Source organism: Python bivittatus, unplaced genomic scaffold (genome assembly GCF_059951505.1).
Source record: "Python bivittatus isolate LINGU-HERP-01145 unplaced genomic scaffold, Pbiv_v1 ctg000190_np1212, whole genome shotgun sequence".
Classification (NCBI taxonomy): Eukaryota; Metazoa; Chordata; class Lepidosauria; order Squamata; family Pythonidae; genus Python; species Python bivittatus.
This window is the reverse complement of record NW_028277042.1, coordinates 4,114,356-4,135,142: the sequence shown is the minus strand read 5'-3', so window position 1 is coordinate 4,135,142 and position 20,787 is coordinate 4,114,356. Positions and strand designations below refer to the sequence as shown.

Sequence of the window (20,787 nt, the reverse complement as noted above, 5' to 3'; positions counted from 1 at the left end):
TCCCCTGTTCTGGAAGGGCCCTGGATTCTCATGCCAGGAAGAGCCATTTCATACACCAGCTGTATGCTCTGCTCTTCTCCATTCTTCCTTCCAGGAACCTTGGAGAAAGAGAGCAGAGACCTGGAAAAGTGAATTGCACCATCATCATAAACAAGATGGATCAACCACTGGATCATTAGGCATAAGACAACACTTTATTTCTATTTCTAAAAAAGATTTTAAGTAGTGAAGTTGAAGTAGAGATAGTTGCTGGCTGTTGCAGAGAATGAGGTCATCTTGAATCAGTCGTCTTGCAGATCCTCACCTAGACCTATTCACTTGCCTGGCAACATTTCAGTGACATCTTAAAGCGAGATGGGGATTGTGTAACCACATAGTGTGATGTAAAATCTGGTGCTTGTGTTTTATCTGGCCACAATAACTGGAAGTTTCTCAAAATGCTGGTGAAGAAGAGGAAGAGCTCCATCCGGGCCAGGTTTTCCCCTAAGCAGGCTCTTGGTCCTGAAAAGGGAAAGGGAAAGTGAAGGAGAAGAGAACAGCCATTCAGCCAGCTGAGTGCTCCAACCTTTTTCAACCTCTGGACCTGTTTGGTCTTCCACACAACGATCCCAAATCTCAGCAGGTGGCCAAAGTTTGTGAGGTTGTTTTCTTCTTTCCTTCTCTAAAAGACTTACTTTCTATGACTCTATACAGCATGTCTTCTACTGCTTAGACTGATATTCTCAAGTCGATATTCACTTCTTCCCTCTCTCTGTTCAATTCCTCTTTTCTTGCCCAACTCTGACCTGTGCATTTCAGGCACTTACCTGTCTCATTCTTTCTCCATCATGCAGAGAGCCCAATAGAGGCTCTTAGCTGTAGAAAAACTCAAGTAACTCAGCCTTTCTTGTCATAGGCCATTTTCCTCAATAAAGATTATGTTTATTCATCCTTCAGGCATCTAATAGTGCAACACCTTCTGGCCCACAATAGTGAAAATATCCCAATGGCTGTAATTTTTCCATTCTGATCCTTCCCCAAGAAGTAAATACTATTAGAGAAAAACCTCCTGTGAGCATCTTGCCTGGAAGAATCTATATCCTCTCAGGCAGCTGCTCAGAGCGAGACATAAGAATTGTCTGAATGTGGTTCAGGAATTTACCATTTCCTCTGCTTTATCAGGCCAAACGTTTTCCAAGGAGACATTAACATGGAAAACCTCCCACAATGCTTTCACATACAAAGGTGACAATATCCCCAGGGTGAATTCCATGGCCAGAAGGAAACATTTTTCCGTTGTTCTGGGATGACCACATTCAAAATGTTTCAATCCCATTTTCACATGAGACACTGGACGCTGCGCCCAGGAGCTGATTTCCATAAGTCTTGAAAAGAAAGTTGGGTAGTTTGGGACTCACTTCATGTTGCCACTAAGAGTATGTGTCTGTTGTATGTGTGTGTTTGTGAGAGGGAGGGAGGGAGGGAGGGAATAATTTACCTGCTGAAAATGCCAAAAATGCTTCTGGCTTCACAAACTCTCCCTTTTCATTCAGGAAGTTGGAGGGGTTGAACTCATCTGGGAACTTCCACTGAGATTCATCAAAATGTGCAGAATGGAGATTAACAAAAACTATGGTGTCCTGCAGAAGCCAAGACAAGTAGGTCATGTGGAAGAAAGCACTCATGGTCAGATGTGGCTCAGAATGCAACTGGCTGAGCTTTTAGAGTGTCAGCCTTACTAGGTAAACCAGACAGAAAACATGATCAGATGAGCTAATTCTACTTTATTCTAAAGCTACATTAACAGAATCTTTCAAGTCTAAAGGTACAAATCTCCTGCCGTCTTCTTTACAGCCCAAGAAACTAGGGAGGGTCTCTTCTGAGCCTCTTTCCCTGTTCACAATGCAGCTTTGGCCTAACCTGTCTCTTATCTGACCATTCAATAGGCAGGATTTCTTGGCCATTCTCCCAAAGTCGTTCCCACCTACCAATACACAGATAGACTTCACTGAGATGTGATTGAAGAACTGCAGATGAGGGTGAGGAGGAAAAGGGAAGAGTTATAGATCAAGCAGAGCTGAACTCAGTATTAGGAAGAGGGGCAGGAACCAAAACAGGAGATGTGGTAAGATACTGTTCCAGCATGAACTATCAGCCACCACAAGAATTGTTCAGCTTTCAGAAACCACCTTTGCTGCAAGGACTTTAGAGAACCCCGGGAAACTATGCCAACTTGCCAAAGCACACAACAGAAAAATTGGTCAATAAGCCTATTACACTTTCATACAAGGAGGTCCAAAAGCAACTCCTCTTATCCTTTGACTGTGCTATGTCTTCCTTCCATATAAAAGAACAAGATTGATCTCAAATCTTGCTTTCTTTTGCTCTTACATACAAACACACACCTCAGGTCAGAAAAATACAGATGGACACATAGAGATTCACCAACACTTCACTTCACATGAGACAATTAAAGGCTTCTGCTGTTACCTTGGGAATTTTATATCCAAAAAGCTGTACATCTTGAATGGGTGCATGAGGTATTCCCAGAGGAACAACATTTGAAATGCGTTGGATTTCATGAATGACAGCATTTGTGTAGGGCAAATTCTCTCTGTCTTCACACTTCAAGCTTGCATTGCTTCCCAGAACAGTGTCTATCTCCTTCCAGCATTTCTCTAAGGAACCAAGAACTCAGTTATTTCTGGAAAAGATTTCACTAACTCTATGTAGACATGGTTGGTATACTTCCCAGCAAAGTGCCCACCACAAATAATAAGATTGCAGCTCACTGAATTCCCAGCCATGATATTGACTCCCCATTCATGACCCTTCCTCATTTGCATTATAAGTGAAGGTATTATTACTGTTACTAGTCAAGAACACCGTTTCATAATTCTTTACCTTGGATCTCTGGAAAGGCCATCAAATAGAGGAATCCCCATAGAAGTGTTCCTGCCGTTGTCTCTGTTCCAGCCATGAATAGCTCAGACAGTAAGACTCGTAGTTGCTGTTCTTCAAAACTTGAACTTTTCCTCCCTGCCTTTTGGAAGTTAGAATAAAGAATATTGTTAAAATCAAATGGAAAAAGCATCTTCTCCCGCTCATGTCTTTTTTTTAATACAGTTGATAACAGCAATTTGAAAATGGGATTTCATTCTGAAAAAATATGCCTAAAAGGGGAAAGGAAGTAGGGAGAGGAGAAACTGGCATGTTCTTCCACTGACAACCCATCATGATAGAAACAGTTCAGTGAGAGCATTAGGGATGCCCAGAGAGTCCTCTGGTGGAGGCAAAGGGCCCTTTCTTCCCAATCCTCCCTCTGCTGCATCTGGATGGAAAGATCTATGTTAGCCGGCAGGGTTTGCACAACATGCAAAGCAAGGAGGGCACATAGCTACATTCACACATCATGTCCACCAGGAAAAAAGTGGACAACATCTATAAAAGTCAATGTATCAATGCATTTGTTGTACTTTCAAGACCCATAATGTCACAAAAATGGATTCAAGTTGGGAGGGAGAGAAAATAATGCAAACTCCACAACAAGAGATTAGGAAACCTACCTTCTGCATTTCTTCCAAATATGCATCTGTGAAATCCCGGGGTTCTCCAGGAACCAGGGTCGCCTTGTGCTCTTCCACCTCTTTTTCAAAAAAAGCTTCTACTTTCTTTGAAGTTGTTAGTAGTCTCTGATGGGGCAGAGGAAGCCTCCTCACTAAGGGCACCGCGTTGTAAAGCTGCCAGCAAAGAGAAGAAAAGCCAACATTGATTAATTTGACCACAATGGAGTCTTCTTTGTAGGATTTATAGAGCAGGAAAAAGATCCCTTCTATTGTAAAGGGTTCATGGAAATCTCTCCTGTTCACAATTTGATAGAGAATCAAACATCCAAATCAGGCAAAATTTCAATACAGAAATTCTTGTTAAGGATACCAAGCCCCACGGTCCCAGTGCCAGTTTCGAATTTTGATGTATCTCATGCAGCAGAGTTTTGAGGAAGGCGCTGTCATATTCAAAACGTTTCCCAAATATTATGGTAAAAATAATGTTGGCGACTGCATTCTGCAGAAACTCATGAGGATCAAAAGGCACACCTGTGAAATAAAACAAAAGAAAAGAGATCTCTACTGATCCACCCTCCTACATGTTCCTTTAGGGGAGTCACAAGATGCTCTCCCCTAAGCAGCTTTACTGATTGCCGAGGCATCACTGGAAGAAGACAAGATAAATCCACTATAGATTCCAGTTCTCTGATCAGCTCACTATGACCTTTTTGGCAAAAGAGTCCCCAAGATCAAATGGTGTCTGCTATCTTTTTCTAACAGATAAAAATCTTGCAGAAATTTAAACAAACTACATCAAAAAGTGTTACTCTGCGAGATAGTTCAGACAAGTAGCAGAACTGGAAGCTCTACCTAATGTGCAAGGAAAAAGACTGCTTGGGACTATCGATGCAGACAATATGTCTCTGACTTCATCATTACTATATAACCTTTGGGGCAGCAACAAAAATTAGGTGACAGGCTCCATACATTGAAGGAGGTGGTGAATGAACAGTTAACAGAATACATTTCTCCTAAGGAAATGTTGCTGCTCCTCAGTGATTCAGAACCTGAGCAATCCTTGAGATTTCTGCTTTCTATCATGAACTGCTAAATGTGAATTCTTAGTCCAATCTCAATTTGTCACCTTGTTGGACTTAAGTCCATTGCAAACATATCCTGGTAAGCCTTGCCAGTAGAGATGATTGCCTTTTAGTCCAACACTTCTGGAGATCATTGCATTGAGGAAAGGCTACTAGGTCATCACAGGGGCAGCATGGAGCATGGTGAGAGGTAGGCCCAGTGAAGGATGGCAAAGAGTTTTCCATGAAAACAGAGGTTGGTAACTAGGTATGTTTCCTAGGCTGGCCATTTTATATTTGATGATTCTCCCACCTTCTCCCAGTTTTCTATGGAGATCCAAAAGCATTCTCACAATTTTAATTAATAGCTTCCAACCAAGAAAGTTACAGGACTGTTGCTTTACAAACATGACAAGCACAGAGACCAAATGAACAATTTCTCTTATTTTGGTCAATGGGGATTGGAATTGTATGCAACCAGAATTCTGAGCTTCTCCAACTCTCCTTCAATACACACACTCAGTCGTCAAGTTGGAGGTCAGCTAAATGATGTCTTATGGAAAAGAAGGAACACTGAAGTAACAATTCCCTAGCCATCCCATCCTGTCCCAGGAGAACTTACTCATCTTTTCAGTGAACGCCTCAATCAGATAAATTGCCTCCTCCAAGATCTTTTCCTCCATTGATTTCTTGCCCACTCCAAAGTGTCTGAGAAACATCAGTGAAAACTTTCTTTGCTCCTTCCATACTTCACCGTATCTTACTGTCAGTATACCTAAAAAATCATCCAACAGTCATTCACCTGTATCTTGTTTATACGTACCAATTGATTGATTGATTTTTAAAAGAAAGGTATATTTTCAAAAACAATAATTTCAGCATATGAACAGAGAATTACTATACAATTAATGCTCAATTAGTAGAACATAATAATGCCAAGCAAAATACTCTGAGTAGTTTTTCTCATGGTCTAAGAAAGAAGTAGGAGTTTTTGCAGCTGAATGCCAAAATCTCTAGTATATAATTATTCATCAGTGTTTAAAAAGAAAAAAGGAGAAGGGAGTAATTCTAATATTTCAAGAGATTATTCATTCTCTTACTGGAAACCTTTGGTCAGCACTCCAGAATGCAGAGAAAAAGGGATATTGGTAGATAGACAACAGAATGGATAACTTGGGGTCTTCCCAAGACCAAACAGGCATTTGGAAAAGGAAAAAAAAGGGCTTGGAAATTACATTCAGTTACCTTTTTTTTTACTGAGGGCATCCATTATAGGAACGTCTGCCCTCCCAGCAAATTCTGTGCCTTTTATCACGAGGACCTCTTTTGCCGAAGGAAATCCATGAGTTATGACTGCAGGTGTTCCTCCAAGATAAAGACTGAAGACTGGACCATATTTTTTTCCTAGCTGAAATGAAGTAGCCAGGATTAGCATAGAGGCCTTAGGAAATTAGTTGAGGCCAAACACTGCAATCTTGCAACATAAAACCTCATCAAGGATGAGGTTGAGAAACCTGTGCAGAGCTCTCTCCTACTCTATTCCCCAAAGTGTTTGGCCAATCCTCCTTCTTCATGCATAGGGGTAACTGTAAGCATTCTATATGCAAAACTTTAATGGGACCCCTTAACAAGAGAGTGATTTTTATCACATCTGATAGAAGTTCAGAATGTTTTTCTTGGCCAAGCACTCTTCTTAGGAGAAGTGTTGGAAACAAACCCTGCAGTGATGCAACATCAAGGAGGGCGCTGAAAGATTACCTATAGCTCCATTTTGTGTCTCCCCCCAAATGTCCTTCCACTCCCCTTTTCTCCTCATGTAGAAGTGCAATTCTAAGCAATGTGTATGTAGAACTAAGGAGATTTACACAGAAAATCTTCCACCAAGTGGCTGATGTGCCTGCAGGAAGGGGAGAGTTAGGAGATGACTGGTGAACCAGGATGGTTTTTAAGTGCTGCAAAAATGTCATTTCCAGAGCTGGCAGGGACAAGATTTATTTATTTTTTATTTTTTATTAAATTTATATGCTGCCCACCTCCCTCAGAGGGGGACTCTGGGTAGCTTACAATTAAAAATGAAGTCAATAGAATGGTAAAAGTATAAATATCCTCCAATTAAAATCACAAGTAACAATTCTATCCAAGCCAGTATACAATTCAGGAAGATGGGGGAAGCAGTATCAATCATCCCATCAGCCAGTTCCAGCAATTCGAGCTCCCATCAGGTCCCCAGGCCATCTGGCATAGCCATGCTTTTACACCTTTTTGGAAGGCCAGGAAAGTGGGGACAGCCTGCACCTCAGGTGGCAAGCTGTTCCACAGGGCGGGGACCACGGCAGAAAAGTCCCTCTTCCTAGACCCCACCAGCCAAAACTCCTTGCCTGGTGGGGTCCGCAACATGCCCCTTACTGAAACAGTCTTGAGTGGATTGCCAAGATCCTAGAAGGAGATGGAGGAGATCGTGGAAAGGGACATACTTATTCAGGGCAGATGGGCCTAAGGCCATCTTCTGAGGATGACAACGTCCTGCTAGCCTGAGACATTTCCAGCCAAGCATAATTAATACCCTTCTTTAACTGTAATGCACAGGAGAGCTTTCAAACCTAATACCTACACAAGTGAGTTTAAGTAGGTATGCTGAATTTAGAAAAAGCCTTACTTTGCAGAAGTTTCCAACTGAGAAATGAAAGCAGGTTTTTTCTTTTCCCTGCATGCTCATTGCTGAAGGCATGGAAAAATGGGAAGAAACCCCAGAGCTGGATATTTAAATGCCTTAGGTGACTGCTCCTGAATTCGCCTTGCACAGGTGAAAAGAGAATTCAGCTTTCCCAAATAATGTTATGAATAAAGGAGAAAAACTTCACAAGAAATGTTTTGGTTGCTCGTGTTGTCTGATCGTTTCCCAAGAACCAAAAGCCTCGTGAGAAAGAGGATCAAAGCAGCCCTACCCTAACAAAAGTACGATAAATGGGGCACTAAAGAACACAGAGTCTGGTTTGTCATCCCATATCTCTAAACACCATCTTCCTTTTAATAAATCTGCCAACGAGGCTCTGTGAGAACCCAGCTTGTTTGAGGGTGAGGCGCTGCTACGGGACGTGGGAGACCCCCTTTCCCAAGGGCTCAGGGCTTTTGGCCCCACTTTTCTAAGAGCAGGCCAGAAACATGCAGGGACAGCATGGGAGAACTCTTCCCTTTGGTAACTCTCACCACTTCTGAGCGTCCAAACAGCTCCTGGGTGCAAAGGGAAAGTGCAATCTCCAACAAATATCTCCTTATTGTCAGATTCAGCCGGCGCGGCACGGCTAGGGACTTGCCCAGCCGCGCTTAGTCTGTTTCACCACCTGAGCACCAGCAAAGGAAAAGGGGAAGTGAGAAACCACGAACTGATTAATGGGCCAGCTGGACCACTTTGCTAAACCACAAGCGTATACTTTGTGTCAATGCCAATTTGCCTTGAGCGCTGAAGACAAAGGAGTGAGCAGCGGCTCGGAGCAAAGCAATCAGCACGTGATTGAGAACTCCCGGCTTTGCACGCAACAGAAAGACCCAACAAAGACAACGACCACGCCATCGGGGTAAAGCAATCAAGAAACAAAAGAATTGGACTGAATCTGCCATTTAGGTGAAGGGGGGGATTACTGGGGGTAATTTGTACCCAAGCAACGGAGCAAAGCACGGGAACGGGGGGACTATAAATTGTGCTGTAAGATGTGCCAAGCCAGTCCTGGCTTTGTCTGTAATTACATCCATTACGCTTGAGTAAACTTTTTTGCTGAACACACGTGTCATGAGCGTTTCTCTGAGTCGAACGGGGTAAACCTTACACTTATTATTGAAGCCTTTAAGCAAGAGCCTCATTGTTAAAGCCAGACTTGGTGTCCTAAGTACCTTTGTTCAGCACCGTCATAACTTCGAATGGTCGCTGAACGACTGGTCTTTAACCAAGGACTACCTGTAATAGATTTGCTGTTTTCCACCTGTACTTGATTCTTCTATCTCTGTCATCTATCTTTTATATTCTTTAAAAATATAAAGCAATAAAAAAAATTGTGGGGGGGGGGAGGAGAGAAAAAAGAATTGACTGACTTGGGATTCAGCTGAAACTGAATCATAAGCTATTCATTCAGGCAGATAAACAGTACCCTTTTTAGCCTTCTAAAGTACTGGATTTCTCCAGTACTTTTTGGAAGGGGAGGGTTTCATTTGCAAAGTTGGAAGTGAACTGAATTCACCTTAAAGAGCAAATGAATCTTTCAGAAGAAGTTAAGTTCCATTAGGAATTAGGATTCCTCTGCATGAAATGACAGATATGTTCTCATCTAAGTTCAGTTCAACTTTATTGATTTAGTCTATTGACCATACCAAGTACAAAGGGAATAAGATAAAATAAAATAAATGCCATTATAAACATACAAATAAGAATTAATAAAAATATAAATATAACTAAAACCATAATATAAGTTCATGTCAAGCCATCACCCCTGCAGTCAACACCAATCTCCTCTAAATAATCTGCCCTCTTTATAACTGCCTTTGATATAAAGAGTGCAGTCTTACTGGTGATGCAGAGGTTCTTGCTCTGTAAAAAGTAGGAAAGTTTCTGCTGGCCGCTCCGATATTTTTTAATTTTTAAATATAAATCTAAATGGTCAGTCCTCTCTACTGAATATAATCTACAATCAAACAGGATGTGTGCAGTATCTTCAATAGCTGGGGCACCACAAATACATAGTCTTTCTTCACATGGAACTCCTTGAAATCTCCCATAGCTTACCATAGAGTCTAACTGGTCAAAACAAGCTCTGGTGAAAGCTCTTCTAAGATATTGGGGTAAAGGAGTTGTTAGATACTTTTCTAATTGGAAGATTGATTTGTGTTGGGCTAGCCACTTCAAGGACTTGAGATGTTTAAGGTGTGCTACATCCTCTTGGGCAGCCACATCCAAAACCCTTTGTTTAAAACTTTTTTTGGCCTTCAGGTCTGATTATACTGGGAAATGGATTGAAAAACCATATTGGGAAATTGTATTGGTAAGTCAGGCTGCCCAAGCACGAGGAGGCTTATTCTGCAACTGTTCTTCAAAACAAAGCTTTGGTAAACTTTCTGAGTCCATAGATAGGATCTTCGGCCAGTAATTGAATACTTTTGTTACCAAATGACTTTGTGTGGGGGGAATGCCTACCTCTGCTCTTACAGCTCAGGTTGGGGTGGACTTATCCACCCCCAAAGTACATTTCAGGAATGAAGACTGTATCTGTTCAAACAAAGGGACATTTGAGCTTCCCCACAGTTCTGCCCCATAGGTAAGCATTGGGATGATTTTACTGTTATAAACCTTTATAATTGGTGTTAATGATCCTGGGTAACTGTGGTTAGTTAACTGCCTTAAGGCATTGGCACAGGCTGTAGCTTTTATGGAACTTCTCTTGTAGTGGGGGAGCCATGAACCTGTTTCAGTAAAGACGAGCCCTAGGTATAGATGGGACTTAACCTGTTCTATATGTTCCCCATCCAGGGTCCAATTCTATCTGATCCTCCTTTTCCCAAAGATGACTACCTTGGTCTTAGATTTGTTAATAGACAGGTAGTTACATGTACAATATGTACCAATCTTACGTAGCAGTCTTCTCATTCCTACTTGGGTGTGTGACATCAATACCATATCATCTGCGTAGAGCAGTATATTTACGTGTTTGTTTTTAATTTTGGGCATGTGTGTGTCTGTTGAATATAAAAACATTGGGATGTCACTTATATATAGATTAAACAAAATGGGGGCCAATATGCATCCTTGTCTAACCCCTTTGTAGGTATTAATGGTCCCTGTTAACGCACCATTTGCTCCAGTACGTACCCTTAGCAGGAGCCTTGATTAATAGGGAATCTGGCTTCCATGTTCAAGTCTGTTAGTTTCTTCCAAAGGGGGTCCCTCTTTATTGAGTCAAATGCTGCCCTAAGATCAATGAAGGTAGTATACAGTTGATTCCCATTAGCTGAATATTTGTCTATTAAGTGACATAGAGTAAACCAGTTGTCAATGGTTGAGCGTCCAGGTCTAAAACCAGATTGCTCTTCAGGTAGCAGGTCTTTTTCATTCACCCAATCCTCAATCTTATATAGGAGATATTTAGCATACAGTTTGGGTACTATGTCTATTAAACTAATTGGTTGGTAATTTGAGGGGTCACCCTTGTCCCCCTTTTTATAGATGGGGATCACTATAGAAAGCTCCCAACCATCTGGAATTTGGCAGGAGTTATTTATGTGGGTGCATAAGCCTGCAAGTAAGGGTGCCCACCAATTAGCGTGTCCTTGAAATAATTCAGGTGGCAAGAGATCTTCACCAGGGGTTTTGTTAGGCTTCAGAGTCTGTATAAGTCCTCTAATCTTCCGTTCGGTCACTGGGGGCCAGAGTGGAGGAGGGCTACAATCCTTCTGTGCTGCATTTTGTGTATCTACCATTCCATTATCACTTGGGATTGTAAAAAGCTGGTTATAATACTTCTCCCAAGTGGTGGGGATATTGGTATATCCATGGCAAACCTGCGTTCCTTCAGTATTCCTGTGACCAAATGCCAGAAAAAGACTGGGTTTGTATTTTTAGCAGCTAATTCTAGATTTAGCCAAAGTGAGGCTAGATAGAGAGATTTTTTGCACTTAATAGTTTTCTTGTAGTTTTGTCTAAGCTCCAGCATGACAGTATGATTATTCTTTGAGGGTTGAGTCCGTGCAATCCGCATTGCTCGCCTTAATCTTTTTCTCTGTGCATAACACTCCGTATCAAACCAGTGAGGGCCTTTTCTTGGGGGCCTTTTGGAATAGGCCTCATCAGTTAAGAAAGTTCTTAAACCTTCACTTATATTTTGATAAGCTGCAAAAGTGGCAACAGTCTCAGAGTCTAGTGTAGCAACAGTGTCTACAAATGACTGTGCTTGAGTGGAATTCAAGTAATCAGTCAGGGCCTTTGCATCAACTCAGGCCCACTTTATTCTTCTGGCCTGATGGACCTCTAGATGCTGTAAAATCCATCTGTCTTTTTCAGTGAAGGGTCTAAGGTCTGTATTCCGACAAAATTTTATAGCAACCGGTTGGTGATCACTATCCTCTCTTTTGTATACCTGAATTTCTGAGAAAAAGGACACTTTGCTGTTTGAGACGCATATATAGACTAATGTGCTGCTTGATTTCACTTGATGATTGGTGTAGGGGTAAACAAAGCTATGGCCCTTAGCTCCTAACACTTGCAAATTACCTTTAAACAGCAGCTTTAGCAACCATATAACGGCGGCATTGCTTTTCTGGTCCCTAAAAGACCATGCGGGAAATAGCGGGAGTAATTCTTTGGGGATATTCATACTGGTAATGTGCTCTTGTATATTGGGCCCGAGCCTTGCATTAAAATCTCCCAGAACAATTATAACTGCTTTGGGAGATTTTATGGTTAGTTCTATCAGGGATTACTCTAGGGTCACCCATATATCTGCCGGATATTATATGTGGAGGACTGTGGAGGTATGTAAATATTTAACATCATGAGCTCAAGTGCATTATGTTGAAACTTGACAGCTAAACAAAAAGGAGAAGAGACATCCAAAGGAGTTTCAGAACCCTTCCATCCTAGGTCTTCCTTAATCAAAATGGCCAAACCCCCTAACGCCCGGCCTTTCTCTTTTATTTTCTGTGCTGGAGTAAACCAAGATTTGAAACCAGGGATCGAGAGCTGCTCATCATCAGCTGTTAACCAGGTCTCTTGGGCTTCAATGAAATCAAAGTTGGACAGAAAATCAGAACACTCGTGTAGTTTGTTTTTCCATCCAGCAAGGTTCCATGATAATATGTGAATTGCTTGATCCTTAACAATACCTGTAAGGGGTGGGGTGGAAAAGCTGGTTAGGGGAGGGTTATGGTGCAGCATATTCAATCATTTCTTGACAGATGCAGATTCGGGGGAGCCAGATGTATTCACGTCTGATTTTTGTGCGATATGATTAGGGTGTCAGGTTCAGCCTGCACCGCACGCCTAGGAACTTGCCCAGCCGCGCTTTAGTCAATTTCACCGCTCAAGCGCCAGCGCAGAAAGAGGAAAGGCGAAACCGCAAGCTAATGAATGGGCCCCCTGGCGCCACTTCACTAATCTGGAGCGGATGCGTTGTGTTAACGCCAGAGGGCCGCGGGCGCTATAGACAAAGGAGAGAGCCGCGGAACTGAGGAAGAGATCAGCGCGCGAGGGGATGCCCCGGCTGTGCGTGCGACAGAAGCCCCAACGAAGGCAACGACCACGCCACAGGCAACAACAGTCAAAGAAACAAGAGAATTGGGCCGAACCTGCCATTCCAGTAGAAGGGGGGGATTAGAGGGGGCAATCTGCAATCTAATTTGTAATATGTAACCTAGCAACGGGCCCGCGGGGGGATTGAGACAACTATAAAGGAGTAATGTAAATGTGCCAAGCCAGTCCTGGCTTTGCTTGTGACTACGCTATACGTTACGCATGAGTAAACCTCTTTTGTGAACCACACGTGTCACGGGAGTTTCTCTGTCGAACGGGGCAAACCTTACATAGGGCAATCCACAGAATGTGGAGACAAGCCATCACATGGAGGGGATCTGGTATCTGCGCGGCGTTGGTCAGCATCTGTCTGTGGCCTAAGGGAATCTGCCTCCTCGGTAGTTTGCATATACTGGTGCTCTCCAGGGAAAACCCCATTCATCTCATGAAGGCTAGAACAGTTGTTATTTGGGTATTGATTTTCCTCCAGATCAATATCCACCAGTTGATAGTATTTTGGGTCAATAGTTAGAGACACTATGTCAATGAGGGGTTCTGCAATAGCAATAGAGTCCAGTAAGGTTTTCTTTAGATTTTCTAGCTTAAATATGATGTTATCTTGTTCCTTCCTGGGCAGGGAGCCAAAGGCACAGATAAGGTCTGTTTCAGCTGGATCGGACATAAAGTCTGGTTGAGGAAGAAATTGACTCCCACTGCCTTGCTTTTTCAAGATCTTGTGAGGGGGGAAAGCTTGTTAGCTTCTGTTGCAATTTTGGTGTGGGAATGGCATCTGGGTACAGCAAAGCCACATAAGGGATTAACTATTACCTCACGGAACACTCTGGTAGGAAGAATTTGAAAGGTTGCTAAATATGGTCTCACCTTGAATATCATGGATGGAATGGGAGGCTGTTTGAACGATAGCAAAATCCATTTTCAATTTTGCACTATAGGAAGCCATTCGATAGTATCCAAATGAATCGATCTATGGTGACAGTGCAAGAGTTGCCCTAGTGAGGTTTTGATTGCTCTCCTGGTGTCCCAGCGTCCTGTGTTGATTTTATTCAGGGAGATACAGAGAGCAACCTGCTGTGTTGGTAGTATGCGTTTTTGCTTACAAGGAGGTTTCTCCACTAAACCCTGAGAAGAGATAGCATGTATGTTGTCTCCTTTTATCTTATCAGAGGGTTGGGATTTGTTGGCATCATCATTAAGACATTTTATCAGTTTGTTTTCCGTTAACAACTTGCTCTTTAACCAAACCCATGTTAAGAGAGTCTTGCTTTGTCATAGCTTCTGCCTTTGATTTAGTGAGGCAGGGATCATGTTTAGAAACAAAAGTCTCAAAGTCTTTTTTCAACGAATCTATATTGTGTTTTATATCAGACAGTTGCTCAAACAGTGAAATGACAGCTTGGGCTGTAAGAAGACCTTGCTTTGCCATGTATTCTGTTGTGTTGTCCCAGGGATGTCTCTCCCAGTTCTGGTTTTGTATCTTGTTTTTAGGCTTGTTGTTGTTTCCCTTGCAGTTTTTAGGTGAGCTAGCTATTTGTGCAGGAGACCCATGGTGTGAGTCCTGGATGGAAACCCAGTTTTCGTTTAGCTCTTCCCTAAGGGATAATGAGATATCTAACAACTGTTGCTTTTCGAGTTCGGTTTGGAAATCCCATTCGAATGATTCATGGTCTGCTATGGGGGGGTCAGGAGAAAGCTTTGTTTTACCCACAGTTTCCTTTTGTTTAAGTAGTTCTTCTATTTTTGGTTGTTTAGCAGACTTTGAAGAAGAAGAAAGAGAGCTTGGACTGTTTCCATTCGAATCTTCCTTTTTCCCATAATGTTAGGTCCCTGCTGGGGCTTTTGCTAACAGTTTTTACTCCACATTTGTCCCGCCATAGGAAAATATGAATGAGTTTGAACAAGGAAAAAAAGTAATATAACAATCCAATTTCAAAACTACAATGTTGTAAAAAGCTTATTATAACTATAAAGAAAAAGAAAAAACAAGGTTATGAAAAGCTTTTTTAAAAGTAATCTTCTCATCTAAGTGTTTTTCTCTAAACCCTTTGGCAAGCAAAAATTGTTGAAAAGTTAACAGACATGCCCATCCCTTTCAGTTCTTTCTGCAGCAGCAAAACTTTTGGCAGATTCACTCCATGGAAGTTTAATCTGAGGGCGAATAAGGAGCCTTACCTGATCCAGGTCCTTCACAAGGTTCCCCATCCTGACCTGAAGGAGATTCCCAATCAGGGGCAGGCGCCAAGGCCCCGGAGGGAAACCTTTGGGACGTCTGCTCTTCCAGAAACAGAGGAATAGCAGGGAAAGAACGACCAGCCAGCTGGAAACAGCCATTTTGAAAGCAGGGAAGCCTCACTCTGTATTTCTCTGCTGCTGTGTCTCTGGCACATCAGCCAGTGATTAAATCTTTAAGGTCTGGATGAAAGGAAAACTTTGAACAGAAGCCAGATGGCACAAGCTGCTGTTTGGCAAACAGGAAATTAACATCAGGATCCTCAGAAAAAAAATGCTTTCAAAATACACCACTACATGCTTGTCTAAAATGCCCGAAAACATTTCATCCAAGACTGCCTCACAATTCACCAAGCAAAAGGCAACCCTGGTTATTCAAATTTGCCATGCCTGGCATCAAATGCAGTTAAGTGTTCGTGTCCCTCCTTCATACTGAACTAGTAAGAACTTCTGGAGTCTAACCTTCTATAAAGGTGTGCCTTTTGGGATTGGTCCTGGAGGTCCAAAATAAATCCAATAAGAAAACATTTCCCAGGTTATTCTCTTGGTTTATCGTTTTTATTTCCCTCTTGTTTTTAAAATTTCAGTCAGTTTCTTTTGTATATCTGATAAAGCATCCTTTTGCAAATCATTCTCTTGTTCTGTCATTTGTGGTTCCACTTCTGGTACATTCTCTGTCTTGTCAGATAAGATTTGCTCCACATCTGTCATTCCCTCATTGACATCTTTTGGACATAGTCTGTCCATAGAAGCAGATATCATTACTGACAGTGATGATATTGTAATTACTAATTTCTGGCTCCGTTCTTCAAAGAACTCCTTTAATGTTTCCAATGTTATAGCGTTTTGTGTCATTTTATAAGTCCCAGTATTAACTGACATCAAGGACAGGCTTGTATTTTTTTCTTCTACTTTGAATCTTTAGTCCTCTCCAGTATCCAGTTTCTAAAATCATCACTTATTTTTGTTGTGACCTGCAATATTCAGGATAGCCAAAGTAAGTCTGTTTCCCATGAGAAGCTATTTATTTTTTATAGTTAATTCTGAAATCTTAAAATAAAAGTCAATATTCCAAATTCATCTGGACCCCTAATCCACTCATAACTTTCTTAGATCAAAATCTGATTTAGTTTTTTGCTGTTTCTTTCAAATTCTTTATGTTCTTAAGCTTATGATTAATTTTTCTTTTGTTCAGAGTTGAAGATAAGCACAACCGATGAAGACTTTTCAAACTTCCGAAGGCTTCTAGCTTTCACGGATCTGTCTTACGTTCACCACATCTCCCACGGAAGTCCTGATTAACCTTATGCCTTGATAGTAATTGTCTCAAATTGTTCAGTACCCTTCTGTTTTTGCATGGCTTTCTTTCTATTTCATCCTAGAGAGATAAACAAACTCCGCATAAATGCTTTACTCACATCCCAAGTAATTTGAAATGTTAAGCTCACCTACAAGAAATGTTTTAGTTCATGATAACACTTCAATCTAACATCCTCTCTAATAATAAAAGTTCATTAACAGTCTGTATCAGTGAAATTAATTAGCAGGGAAATAGAAATCAACCAATATCTATCCTAGAATACGTTTTGTAGAATGAAGAACATTAGGTATACTCTTTCCACTCAGATATTTATATTTCCATATAGTCCACATGTATTTCCAAGTTAATGTCCATCCTTTCCCCCCATCACCTGCCCCAAAACCAAATTGCTTCCGCTCTGTTCTGTTTTTGGAGCTACCTTCTGCCAAGGCAAACAGAAAGAATTTCAACCCTGTTTACCTAATTCATTTCAAAGCCTGGTTTGGAATAGATAAAAGCCAAAGTTTGCATAATTGTAATTTTTTTAAACAAGGGAAAAAAGGTTACTAAAGTGGAGCTCCCCTTGAACTGAACCCTGCACTGTCTATGTGCTTCACACAGATTTTAGAAGGCACCAGGACAACTATTAAAAGGAAAAACCCAAACAAACCCCAAAATAGGAAATCCTGGCCCTGATCATGTCTCTGATGAGGCTGCATGATGTGGCTACAGTCCTTCCCCTACCAGCATCAACTCCAAAAAAGCCCCATGAGGTGCAGAACTGGGTGACAGAAAGACGTTTCTCATCCCTTGGTAAGCAACATTTGCAAGCTTTGCCCTGCTGCAGGTTTCGCTTACATTATACTCATGTGAGGTTGAATAGGAAGGCTTGACATCTACAAAAGTCAGAGTCCAAAGTTTGATATTATTGGTTTTGATCTCTGGGTGTTACTTTCAGGCTGGTTTGGAGTTGGGTGTTTTATGCCCAGAGAACTCCATGTTTGGCATTGGAATCAGGCCAGGAATAGAGCCATGGAAAAGGCTGCGATTTTCATCCAGCCTTGGCTGAGCTACATGAATGTTAGAATTGCAGGGAATCCTTTCTTCAGGCAATTTAAATGCTGGGCTTTCTTAATCTATTTCTTTACACATTGCTCTTAAATGACCTGTCTAATGCTGTCCTAGATGGAGGTCAAGCGTATACCCAAGGCATGGCAATAGGTCTTCTTCCAAGCCTCCCCAAGGAATTTTCAAAGCAGTGAGGGACACAACTCAGTGTCAGGATCCTCGCAATCAATCAGCTGTCAAGGGCCCCAAAGAGTAGAGTTGTTAGAGAATTGATACACATAGAATGTTTATTCAGCATAGGTGTAAATTAGATGTTAGTTTGTAGGAATGTTAGGTTATATAGATTGCTTGCTCGTTCCTGCCATAAAATAAGGGAGGGGAGCGCGGGATAAACAACAAAAGCCAGATGGCCTGTTATCAAGGTCTGAGGTCCAAGCAAGGTTGGATGACTGTGAGATCTGAGAAAAGGCATAAAGGAAATCAAGCGGGAAACCCAGCAGGAAGGGGGGTTAAAAGGGAAGCTTCTGGCTATGGGAAATTCAGTTTCCGCAATCTATGGAATGCTGTATGCTTCTTCTCAATAAAGAAATCTCTACTGGAAACAAACTGGTCTCCAGAGTATTTACTGGGATTGGGAATTGAGCCTTGCAGACTCTGACACTCAGAGAGTCCAGTACAGATGTGCCCCAGTGACCACAAAGATCAGCTTTTACGGAGTATAAGAATCTGTAAATCTGTTCTACTTAGTCTGTTGAAGTGGAACGGTGAGTGGGAATGACCTTGGGAGGCAGGAGGGAGAGCCACAGACTGGACCACTGGCAGGTGAAAGAGATATCAACTGACAGAAAGAGGAAGAGCTTGGGAAATATTTCTCCCTAGTTTTCTGGAGAGTAAAAGGAGAGGAGGGGAGAAATATTTTCAGTCCTGCAAGATTCTGTTAAGGTAACCTTACAATAAAGGTAGAACTAGTATTCCTGGATGTGCTTCTTGTCAGACTCCCTCGCAGGGTTAACATAATGGCATCTATGTTGTGTTTGCATGACAGCCTGTCAACCCTATAAGGTAGACCAAGCAAAAAAACATGAAGCATTTGAATGGGACCTTTAAACTGAAGGGGAAAAGCAACAAGTGTCTGATCTTTCAGTTTCTCTTCAAGAAGAATCAGCTGGGCAGTTCAACTCCCCTTAACCTCCTGTTGTGCTTCTCCAGTTAACTTTATCAGCTCACCTATCACTCTGGGGGAAAAGAAGAAGAATAAACACAAGGATTTGCAGAGCCAGAAGTGGGAGGAGTTACTTCCATAGGAAAATTCAACTGAATTTATGGAAAACCATGCCTTGTTACTGCTCAAACTGTCATCTCAGTGTTCAACCAGTTGGCTTCCATAAAGAAGAATCTGGATTCATGGAATACTGATTTCAAGGGAGTTCTCCGAAAATACACAGGAAAACTCTCAGGTTTTTTGAAGGCCAGGCAGAAGCCCCAGTTAAGACTCGTACCTTAGAAGAAAGAACCAATAATTGCTTTGCTAATAAAGTTAATAAAAGTGTTGGTGATGATTAACAACTAAACCACCTAATAAATCAATGCAAAGGTGAATAGCAGCAGTCTTACACAATGCAAAGTTCCTCCAACATCCAAAGAAGCAGCCACCTCCAGCACGCAAAATTGCTCACTTCAAACAAAACAGATTGCTCTTCATATTTCTCTAAACAGACTCAGTTCTGCTCACTGGGTCTCTAAAAGAAGAAGCCGACTTTCTCTGGGACAACTCCTCCATTGCCATTGTCTACACATGGATTCATGTGCAGTCGAATGGCTCCCAAGTTCACCGGATAGCAAACAAATGTTGCTGATCTTTCAGCAGTCTATTATTTCTATGGTTATTCTATCATTATTGCACTTTTTGCCCTGCACTTCCATATTTTATATTTCATTCTTATTTCTTGTTATTTATCTTTTATCTGTAAATACTTGTCAATATATACATAGGTTTGTGTGTGCATTTACAATCACAAATACTTGCACACACTTGTTTTAGGTTTTATATCATTCTTTTCTGGTGTTATGGCTGTAATAGAGTGATTTGATTGGATTTGAAAGAAGTGTACTCTCCCCCACCACCCATGCGCACATCCCAAGGCAGGAAAGATCGACCATCCAAAGCATGAACAGTTCCTGCAGAAAAGAGTGCACAGAAAGAGCCAGAGAAAACAGATCACCCAACTCTATTTCCACAAGATGGAAATTCCAGGTTCTTTTGACCCAGGATTCCTCTCCCTTTGACTGAAGACAACGTGGAATTCTCTCAGGTTCTGCTTCCATAATAATGGAGATCTTTGTCCACATATAGCACAAGAACGTGTATGTTCAGACTTAGAGCTTTAGAGGCACAAAAGCTCAGAAATAATTGAAACAAAACAAACTATAGTCACATCTGCCTGAACGTTTAAGGTCAACTGAAAGTCAGACTGTAAACCCAACTTTTAGGTGTGTGGAGGCTCTGCATATGTGAAAAGGACTCTGTTTATCTAGCAATTCTGTGCAAGAAGATCTGGAGGTTCTTGGACAACATTAGATCTCCTGAGATGCAAGGCAAATGAATTTGGCTCTGGCCTTGAGCAGGAGGTGGTGAACCTGTTACTTAGCTCTGGGGGAAAGTAGAAAGTGTGAGAACAACCCTCAGAACAGCCAAACTCTGTGTCAAGTCCACAATGTCCAACTCTCAGTTCTGAAGCATTCTCACGCAACCAGGCTTGGGTCAGATAAATACTTCTTTATTAAGAGGTACATGTAGCTTGTAAGCAGAACATTGCTAAAACTAACGCCTTGGGTAAACCTCCCTCTATTTATCCCCTCTCCCCTTATTGCCTGACGTCATGACTCCTCTTCACCTGTTGTTGACCTCTCTCCTTCCTCCCCGAGCTTCTTCCAGGCTCTTTCGGCCCCGGCTGCCTGGCCGGCAATCAAGCCAGTCTAAATTGCCCATATATGGTTAAGCTGCTTCCCAACTCCCATTACAACCATTAACAGCCCCCCGCCCCCCCAAGGTACAAGTGGCAGAAACAAATCAATCCAACTCCCAACGAATGCAATACAATGGAAAACAACAACAGTTGGGTGATGCAGGTTCTGACATACTGCCCCCCCCCAAAAAAACCCTCTTCACCACGCTGGCCAGGAGCCCTCAAAATCTTCTTCTGCTCCTTCCAGCAAATGTCTCCAATTTGTTAAAGCCCATTTCACTGCGAAAGCCTCCTTTTCCCACACTAGCCACCTCCGCTCAGGTTCAGTGAA

The 20,787-nt window shown here is 41.9% G+C and overlaps 1 protein-coding gene across 2 annotated transcripts; it reads right to left on the bottom strand.

Moving 5' to 3' along the window:
* Window positions 1-181: 181 nt before the first annotated feature.
* LOC103051442 (cytochrome P450 2J2-like) lies at window positions 182-15,286 on the bottom strand. Of its 2 annotated transcripts, none has more exons than XM_088135962.1 (9): window positions 15,066-15,286; window positions 5,852-6,014; window positions 5,229-5,381; window positions 3,916-4,076; window positions 3,546-3,719; window positions 2,884-3,022; window positions 2,470-2,657; window positions 1,478-1,619; window positions 182-501 (listed from the first exon to the last, which is right to left on the bottom strand). In XM_088135962.1, the coding sequence occupies exons 1-9, from the start codon at window positions 15,222-15,224 to the stop codon at window positions 311-313; spliced, it is 1,470 nt and encodes a 489-aa protein (XP_087992088.1). In that variant the 5' UTR covers window positions 15,225-15,286; the 3' UTR covers window positions 182-310. The 2 variants fall into 2 exon arrangements, with proteins under 2 accessions (XP_087992088.1, XP_087992089.1); XM_088135963.1 differs by lacking the exon at window positions 15,066-15,286 and adding an exon at window positions 10,461-10,522.
* Window positions 15,287-20,787: the final 5,501 nt, after the last annotated feature.